General features: G+C 32.5%; 1 protein-coding gene across 3 annotated transcripts; it reads left to right on the top strand.

Moving 5' to 3' along the window:
• The first annotated feature begins 4,174 nt into the window (after positions 1-4,174).
• Positions 4,175-7,913, top strand: LOC107477480 (transcription factor-like protein DPB). Of its 3 annotated transcripts, none has more exons than XM_021137606.2 (10): positions 4,175-4,283; positions 4,785-5,102; positions 5,370-5,449; positions 5,687-5,730; positions 6,058-6,120; positions 6,229-6,375; positions 6,481-6,549; positions 6,705-6,803; positions 7,131-7,201; positions 7,451-7,913. In XM_021137606.2, exons 2-10 carry the CDS (start codon positions 4,879-4,881, stop codon positions 7,683-7,685), a joined length of 1,032 nt encoding a protein of 343 aa, XP_020993265.1. In that variant the 5' UTR covers positions 4,175-4,283; positions 4,785-4,878; the 3' UTR covers positions 7,686-7,913. The 3 variants fall into 3 exon arrangements, with proteins under 3 accessions (XP_020993265.1, XP_015953001.1, XP_015953002.1); XM_016097515.3 differs by having other exon boundaries at positions 4,175-4,366; positions 4,766-5,102; XM_016097516.3 differs by having other exon boundaries at positions 4,176-4,366.
• The last annotated feature ends 2,117 nt before the right edge of the window (positions 7,914-10,030 follow it).

Here is a 10,030-nt window from a genome sequence, read left to right as displayed (position 1 = left end):
TCGTTATATATTATTTAATTATTAAATTTATCTTTTATTTTATAAATTATTATTTTATTATTTATCTATTGGGGCCTGCTACACATACAAACAAAAAGGCCTTACAAGTGTTACGATTATATTGAATGGAGCGTAACACTCACGCACTCCACTCAAACGGTTACGATTCACGTAAACCGCCCCTTAATGGCAGACTCTTCCACTTCTTCCACTTCTCAAAGCCATTCAGAGAAAAAGCAAAGTTCTATTTTCGAGCATTATTCGATACTGAAAATATACAACTCGTCGCTAAGATTCGAAAATTCCATCAACACAACATAGAACTCTCGATCAAGAATCTCCAGAGAAAACAAAGCTATAATACTCAAGGTACGTTACATTACCATTCCTGTATATTTTCCACATTTCGAAATTGAAGAACTAGGTTTTACTGTTCTTCTACGTTGTTTTACGTTTTACTGTTCTTCTTGCTCTACGTCTCATTTTACAGTTTATGATGTTCTACTTGTTCTAGGTTTTACTGTTATTCTTCGTTCTATGTTACACTGTTCTTCTTAGTTCTTCTAGGTGTTACTGTTCTTGTTGTTCTACTTCTTCTGGTAACTAATTTTTGGGGGCATATTCCGTAGTTTGGTGGGTGTATATTAGGTAATTTGTTGGGTGTATATGGCATAAGTTGTTGGGTGTATATTTCTAAACTGATATACTGTAATAGTCAGCAGTTGCTTATATTTGCTTGTCCATGGGTGTATATTACTTGACCTTGTAATGTTGCTTGACATTGTATATTGATGCATGTTTGAGTGATATCTGACTGATATATATGGGTGTATCTGAATCATATCTATGGGTGTATCTTACTGATATATATGGGTGTATCTTACTGATATCTATGGGTATATCTGACTCATATATATGCGTGTATCTTACTGATATCTTTGGGTGTATTTTTCATTTCAGAAAAAATGGCAGCGAGAAACCAACCTGGAAGAAATGTAAGAACAAATATAGTAGGAGGAGGTGGACCACTATAGAGTAGAATATGCCTCGCGCATACTATTCAGTGAATTGAATAAAGAGAGAGATCAAGCAATTAGAGCGAGTAATGCAATAAGACTGTCGAAGCCATCGTCAGTATTATTGAGTCCATTTTGTCAGATAAATTCTACTGATATAGAAACTGAGTAATCCAACTGCTAGCTAGTTTGTAAATTGAACAAATGCTGTAAAAATTTGCCATTTATAAACAACTTCTATTTAATGAAATTTTTTTCCATAGTTAAACTGCCTGTACTGTATTCAAAAACTCTGTATTACAGGTGGTAAAATATGAAGGAAAACATCAAGGCAGATCTAAACACAAATTATAAACTTTTACACCCAACGGAAGTTTAATATACACCCAAGATTGCTTAAATATACACCCAAACTGTCTGTGCTGTTAAACTGTCTGTGCTGTATTCAAAATGTATGAATTACAGGTACTATAATATGAAGAAAAATATCAAATCAAATATACACTCATAACCTGTAATTTTTTACACAAAAAAAAAGTTGAATATACACCCTGAAATCTATCCCCCCTGATGCTTTGAGCCTAAAACCCTGAACCCTAAACACTTAAAACCTAAACCCTTACCCCTAACCTATAAACCCTAAAACCCTAAATCCTAATATTATATATATGTATCTATATGTAAAATGTGAATCAAAAAAAAATTCACAGAAATGCACCCAAAAGAACAGTGCTTTTACACCCATATTCTGTAACTATACACCCAAAGAGTTATCCCCTGCTGCTGCTACCCTGAACTGATAATTCATAACATGTCCTTGATATTAACTGGAATTTGAATGCACCACTGATGCAGCATCAAACAAGTTTATCTGAATATAAGAAACTCACATATTAGCTAAACTATTAACGAGAAAAATAAACTCAATCACCACAAATTTAAAGAACATTACTTTTACCTCGCTTAAAACTTTTGTTTTCTTCTTCTTTGTGGCATTTGCAGGGGTGTGAATGATCCAGCACAACCTTTGAAATGATCCAAGCACCGACATCCTTCAATGTGTGTATATAAATTCTTGCAGGACAGTTTAAACCGGCTGTCGGATTGGCCTTCTCGGTCGGAGATATTTTAGATTTCCATTTTCCCTCTCTGCTACATGTAATCAATTGATTCTTAATCTCGTTTTCTTTCCTATTTGTACTCCGAACTCTTGTAGAGAAACCTGCAGCCTTGGCATAGTTCCTATAAAATTTTCCAGCATCTTCAAGGGTGGTAACGGTCATTCCAACCTTCGGAACAAACTGGTCATCAACAACAGAGAGAGGCTGCAGAATACACCATGTCAAAAACTATAAATACACTCAATCATTGCTAATATAATACACCCGAACAGAAACAACTCAACTAAAATGACAATAAAAGCCATAAACTGTAAATACACAGGTTGCAGAATACACCATGACAAAAACTAAAAACACACCCAATCATATCTGATATAATACACCCGAACGACAACAACCCAGCTAAAATAATAGAAAAAGTAGTATACTGTAAATACACCCACACTTCCCGCAAAAATACACCCAAAAAAGTTCTAATCTACACTCGAGCGTCTGCTATAAATTCCAGATAATTAATCAAAACTAACACAGATTCATGTTAACGTGTTATTTTCACAGTCCAATGTTCACGAATTATTCAGCTACACAATGCTATTTAAATGACTGCAACAAAATTCAGAGTAATCATATGTAAAATCAAACTTCAGGAACTTCGTTAGATTCAAATTCATAATCCACTTCGCCCTGATTCAGTTGACAATCTGAGGTTGAATCATCCATAATCTTCAAAAACGAATTCAAACTTTGATTTCAGAAATCGAATAGAAAACGAAGCTGGAGTTGCAGAGAGAGGAACTAACGTAAATGACAAAGGACATACCAATGAGAAAGGAGGGGAAAAAAACGATCGAGAAGAAGGAGGGACGACGCGCGAGAAGAAGAACGAGCAAATCTGAAAATAAGGAGAAGGAAGAAGGAAACAAATCTTTTAAATTTGGTAGTTATATATACACGGGATCTTTATATAGCGCGTGTATTGGACGTATGTGTAGCAGCGCGTTTTTTGGGTTTATTGCTTAATGAACTTGTAAAGCATACAAGCCATTAGGACTTGTATGCAGAGCTTTTCTCTTATCTATTATGTTTATTAACCATTAGAAACAAAAACAACAACAAAATAGATTTTTCATTAACCGTAATCTTTATAAATATTTTGGCAATACGAATCAACGAATTTTTTTTCTTGATTAGTTACGCTAGAAAAATTGTGTTTCTTGATAATTCAATCGACTGGACGTACAAAACAATGGATTGAATATCGAAGTTTCTTCAAAATTCAATTGATTAGAGATGTAACACAATTGATTGAATTGAGAACTACAATGTATATTAAGCCGTTATAATTGTTCCACCACTTTTTTTTTTATAAATTTATTATCTTATTATTCATTTATCTTATATTTAAAATTCTATCTTCAATTTTTTAAGTTTTTGTTTTGATTTAGATATCATAATGTTATCTTTTTCAATACCAATATTAATAATTGGTGAATAATTTATTACTCTTGCGGTAATCGCAATCTATAGAAATCCAATCAATTTTTTATTATAGTAATTAATTAGTTTGTGAACGAGTCTTTTTCATCTTATGTGATTTAAAAAATAATCTATTGTTTTGATTCTAAAATTGAGGTTAGTAAATAGAATTTTTTATTTTGTAATTCCTTTTAAAATCGATATTCAATGGATTGTATTGTATGTCCAATCGATTAAATTATAAGAAATACGATGGCATATGTAATAAATTAAGGACAAAAAAAATTTCATTAATTCACATTGTCAAAATATTTATAAAGATCACGATCAATAAAAAATCTATTTCATTGTTATTTTTATTTTTAATGGTTAACAAACATAATAGATGAATAAAAAATACTAATTTATAAAATAAAAAATATATTTAATAATTAAAGTATAGTTAAAATTAAATAAAAATTATTTAACAATTATTAAAATACTAAAAAAATATATTTTGTTATTGTACTATCTAATAGGCCAAACGTTCAAATCCTATGACAAAAGATGGAAATTGGAAAGCATTAAGAAGCGGGGTTTGTTGAAGCCGCATTCTCTTTTCCAAAGAGAACGAAGTTAGTTCCTTGTGTTCTGTCTTAAAGCTCCGAAAAACCCTAATCTCTCATTTAGGGTAATTTCTGATTAGGCTCTATTTCTCAATACAATTGTTTTTGTCATTAAGAACTACGTCGTCGGCACTGCAAAACGATTTTGGTGAGTAATCGTAGTGTCAATATATGCAATTTTATTCTTATCCATTCATATTCATGGATGCTGAAATTGAGAGTACATATGATTTGATATGATGCGGCAAAAGAAAATCTTTTATTAAGATTTAATCTATGTATGCGTTTGGGATTGAACTGAATTATTACTATAGAAAGATTGTTTAGCTGTCCAATTTCAGTGTGTGTTATGTGTTTAGGTGAACCTTATGGCTTAGGAAGATGCCAATTCTTTGATTATTTGTCCCTTTTATGAGAAGAATTTGATGTGCTCTGTTTCTGCTGAATGCTGTTATGTATGTGTGTATGTATGTCATGAGCATTTTCATTTTGTTATTCTTACAGAATGGAATGGAAAGTGGAAACACTGGTTGATTGGATTATTCAGTTTTGTTCATGTCAAACAGGTTTACCACAACTGGTGTTCAATTCAGTTTTGCTTCAGTTCTGTCATTGTGGGTTTCTTCCCAAACTTATCGCTGAGTTAATTAAATTGTCGAGATGGGAACACAACCCGAGCAACCATGTCCTGAGGAAGATGACGAGGAGATGCTGGATCATGGAGCAACAATTTCGAGTCAGTCAATGTCAACAAGCAGGAGTGTGGGGTCACCGTCCAGCCGGAGTGAGCAGACAATGGCAACACCTGCTAGTGATAACACTTTTCTCAGATTAAACCATCTTGACATTCATGGTGATGATGCTGGATCGCAGGGAGCAGTTGCGTGAGTCTTCCATTACCATTATCCTTTGAGCTTGTACTAAATCTATACGTTTGGTTCATATGGTACAAAGTGTTGTTTGACTTGTAGATTTTCTTTATTGATATATGAAATTTTTAACCATGCATTTTTTTCTCCTGGTCTGAGGTTAAAATATAAAAGGAAAACTTGCAAGTGTTAGTTATCTGCTTGTAGTTTCAAAATTCAATGCTGTCTTTGTCTTTTCTTTTGCCCCCCCAATTGGTTCTCATCCATTATGCTTATAAACAGTAGCAAGAAGAAAAAGAGAGGTCAACGGGCTGTAGGAGGAGATAAGAGTGGAAGAGGGCTCCGCCAGTTTAGCATGAAAGGTTTTTTATTTTTCCCTACCAATTTGTTTTCTTTAACAAAAATTTCAGACCTTCTATGGTTATTAGGAGTACCTTTGATCTTGCAAAATTGAATTTAGTATGTCATATACAATTTGATTATGAGAAGATAACTGCAAAATTTTTAGCAATGATGTTTAGATGCCTTGTTGAAGGCATTATTGTTGGGAGGTCATGATGCCACTTTTCTTACTCTCATTTATTGTTGGCTGTCTCCAGTTTGTGAGAAGGTGGAGAGCAAGGGACGCACAACATACAACGAGGTTATCCCGTTACTTCAAATAAATCTTTTAATAGCTATAAATTTTGCAAAATGGTTTTCAGTTCTATTGCAAAGAAATTTATCTAAAGATAGAATCCAAACCAAAAAACGTGTAACAGTAATCAATGTATGTTTTATCACGTCTCTGTTTTACCCAATTTCTTAATGCTCTGAATTCTTTAAATATAGTCTACCTCTTTGGACTTGTTACCTACTATTATTAATATATTTGTTCATTTTATTGTAAATTGTGGTTAATGAATGCATCCTATTATCATAGGTATAATTCATTTTTAAATTTTTATTGCGGATTTTGGTCATGTCATAGGTAGCAGATGAGCTTGTTGCTGAATTTGCTGACCCAAGCAACAGTGTTTTAGCCCCTGATCAGGTTTGCTATTCTTTGAATAAGTAACTTGTATACTATGTGCTTCATGCAGATTGAGGTTGTAAGATGTATGTTGTGTTGACTTTTTTCTTCCCGGTGAACCTTTGGCAGCAACAATATGATGAGAAAAATATTCGTCGAAGGGTCTATGATGCTTTGAATGTTCTCATGGCAATGGATATCATTTCTAAGGATAAAAAGGAAATACAATGGAAGGGTCTTCCTCGTACTAGCCAGAGTGATATTGAAGAACTAAAGGTTTGTAAACAATATTTAGTAGCAATTTTACTTGGCACCTGTTGGCTTCTTTTCTCACTGAGATGTTTGACTTTTTTCGCTTCTTCGATATAATTGATTCAACAGACAGAACGTCTTGGGATTAGGAATAGAATCGAAAAGAAAGCAGCTTACTTGCAAGAGCTGGAAGAGCAAGTAAGGAATGCTTACTCTCTAGTGATTTACTTTGGAAATGAGTTGTAGACCTTGTCTGCAAGGATATTTTGCACTTGATTACGGGAAGGCCCTAAAATATTATTTTTATTTCATATTATTGAATTCTTGCTAAATAATTCTATTATTTTATCAAGTATGTAGGTCTTCAGAACCTCATAAAACGGAATGAGCAAGTATGTAGCTCAGGAAATGCTCCCAGTGGAGGTGTATCTTTGCCCTTTATTCTAGTGCAGGTATATTATCATCTCATCATCTCCTGTATTTTCCTTTTTGGTGAAATTTTACACTATAAATGATTGAACAGTTTTCCTTGGACCTTAAATTCTTCAATAATTCTTACTTAAAATTGGTTGCAACACATGTTTGAACGAACTAGGTAGCATTTACATAATCAATTGGCTTAAGATTTGGATTTTATGGAATATATTGTTAATTCGTTATTAGATTTGACTTAACTTAAACTTGTAGGTAAATTTATTAGAATTTATATTCTTGTTTAATGTGTCTCTTAATGGATGTAATTTCTAATTAATCTCATTCCTGGATTCTGCAAATTGTAGACACGTCCGCATGCAACTGTTGAAGTGGAAATATCAGAAGATATGCAGCTTGTTCATTTTGATTTCAATAGGTAAGAAGGTTTCAATTGCTTTACCTTGCATTCTTTCGGAAAGAATGGTGAATGCTGACTGTATTTATCTTGTGTATTCTTGATTTTTGAGATTTCTTATTTAGTATAATCACATGGTCAAACAGCACCGCACTAGAATGGTCAAATGGAATTGTGTGAAGAATTGTTCTTCCACTTCCCTAGCATCTTATCGATTGGAACTTTTTAATGTCGAAATTTAGTTTCTTACTTTCTATGCTCTCTTTGCAGTACTCCTTTTGAGCTGCATGATGACAACTATGTTCTCAAGGCAATGAAATTTTCTGAAAGGCCTCAGAACGATAATAATGTAACGCCAAATGTTACAGATGGCGGTGAAGGTTCTAGCATGTCAGGGTTGTTTCATGTGCAGGCTCCTACCACAGTTTCAAACCCACCCGTGAGGCCTCCATCATCACCACCACTTCCTGGAATATTGAAGGCCAGGGTTAAGCCTGAGCACTAATATGAACTTCTGCCATATTCTCTTGCCTGAGCATGTCTGTATATTTTTGTAAAGTAAGAATTAATTGATAGACCTTCATAAAAATCATCCAACTGGTATAGCCAATTCACCCTCTAGGTAAGCAGCAGATTAGTGGTTGGTCTGCTTTTCTGTATTTTTGGCAAATTCTTTGCCTACTATATTTCCTATTTTACTAACATAACTAATTATTTTTTCTTCCTTTAGACATTTTTTTTCTTTAACTTTGTCATTTTCTGGTTATAATAGAGAAATTGGTTAATACTATTTCACTGATTGTAAGCCATTCAGTCTTATGCCAATCCTAGTATTTGGGTTAATACATCTTATGTGTAGTAGGCCTTGTTTTCTTTCAATACATAAATCAAGTTTAAATGAAAAAAAAGGTTATTTAATACGATATTCTTTTGGAAGGTCATGGACTGCTTGAATGATGTTTTTATGAGCCGCACATTGTAGGGGTGTTCGCGGTTTAATAGAATCCAGTCAAATTTGAATTAATGCGGTTTTAGTTGATTTTCGGTTTGAATTGGATTGGATGAGCAGTTTAATTTGGATCGGTTTGGATTTGAACATTCTGCACAAAACCTAAAGTCTTTAATTGAAGGCCATGTTATAGTTGGCAACGTAGTGACGGAGCCTTGAAGACTTGGTAGCTCTATAATACTAAGTTACCCTGAATCACATGCCTATTCCTCGACCCGACAAGTCAATGACTAATTCGTCACAGATTGGATCTCTATTTAAGGATTTGCTGTACAAGGCGGAATTTGAACAGAATAGTGAGTTAACCGTTTATTTTCAACTAGTTATTTATCTCGTCATTTCTTCAAAAAAAGGTTTCTGGAACTTGCAACTTGCACGCAAAGGGAAGGGAGTAATAGCAATTCTTTATAACATTTATTTTTGGACATGGAGAATACTTATGGGCTTGTACTCTGTCTTAATAAAAAAAACATAGTTTAGGGCAAAGGTCCATCTTGAATTAAATCTATAATGCATGGTGAAATTGGATAAAACGTTTTTTGTACAAAAAATATTTAGTAAATAAAAGAACGCATTTTTGTATAGGACTTATTTTCTATATTTTTTTTAAACAAAGATAGAGCTACAGAAAGCAAAATTTTATATTAAAATGTTATGTATTTTTTTCATCACTTCTAAATTAAAATTTTCAATATCTTGTAACTTTTAACAAAGCCAAGTTCATTACATAAAATGTTAGCCTGATATTAGTTGGCGACACTAAAAATATGTACAATAATATTTTATTAAATTAAAGATAAGTTAAGCTAAAAGTTTATCGTAACACGCAAGTTACAACTCAGCTAACCATATATTTAGTAGAAATAGAAACAGGATGATTGAGATTCACTAAAATTCAAATTTTATTAGTAATTTGGGAAAGTTAAGATAAAAGTTCTTGTTCCATCTTACAAAGTAGATATATTACCTAGTGTTGCAAATTGAATTCAGAATTTCATCATATATATTCGTTTATGTGATAATATCTAGCCATGAAATGACTAAATAAAGGGAAGTGGGGGAACCTTTCAAGTACTCTTAACCAAAAACAATAATAATAAAATACATTCCAATAAATATTGTGGTCAAACTCAAACTGATTTTAAGTAATTATCAGTGGCTTGAAAGTTAATGTCAAAAGAGAATCATGAGTTATATATACACACGAAGAATTAGTATATGATTTTGGTGAGATTTCGGCGCAATAATAAAGAATTTCTATTAATAAATAAAAATAAGTAAATTAATTAACCTATTAAATGGAACGGAATTATTCCCCCACTTACAGCAACTTAACCAATTATTGGAGGTTGTGGTCAAAAGTAAAGTTTATTTGGAGATACAAATAAAATTAAGTGGGTGACTTGGATTAGAAATGAGACCATACAAGAAGCTATCATTATCCCTCATAATGATTTGTAGTTAAAGAATTTAGCCATATATTAATAGTATTTATAGTCGAAGCAATTATATCCAGCCACGTGGCAGTTTCATGAGTTAACAATGAAGTGGGCACTTTATTTTGTCAAGTTCTGAAAATGACGTATTTATTAAGGAATAATTATCATAAATAATAAACCCATAATCATCAATCATAGAATAAAGAAAGGATGTTGCTCTATCTTTAGATTATTTGTTTATCAAGTCCAACCAATTTTGATTTGTTCAATGAAAAATTCAATTAATAATAACATATCCTTCCATACAACTTTAATCATCTCAGATTAATTTTAATTTAGTCAGAAGTTGATACATGATATATGTCCCATTAGAAATAGAAAATTGTTGACTATGCTATCTGC

The sequence above is a fragment of the Arachis duranensis genome, chromosome 3, assembly GCF_000817695.3.
Source record: "Arachis duranensis cultivar V14167 chromosome 3, aradu.V14167.gnm2.J7QH, whole genome shotgun sequence".
Lineage (NCBI taxonomy): Eukaryota > Viridiplantae > Streptophyta > Magnoliopsida > Fabales > Fabaceae > Arachis > Arachis duranensis.
The sequence above is the reverse complement of the archived record's forward strand: the minus strand, read 5'-3'. Positions and strand labels throughout refer to the sequence as shown.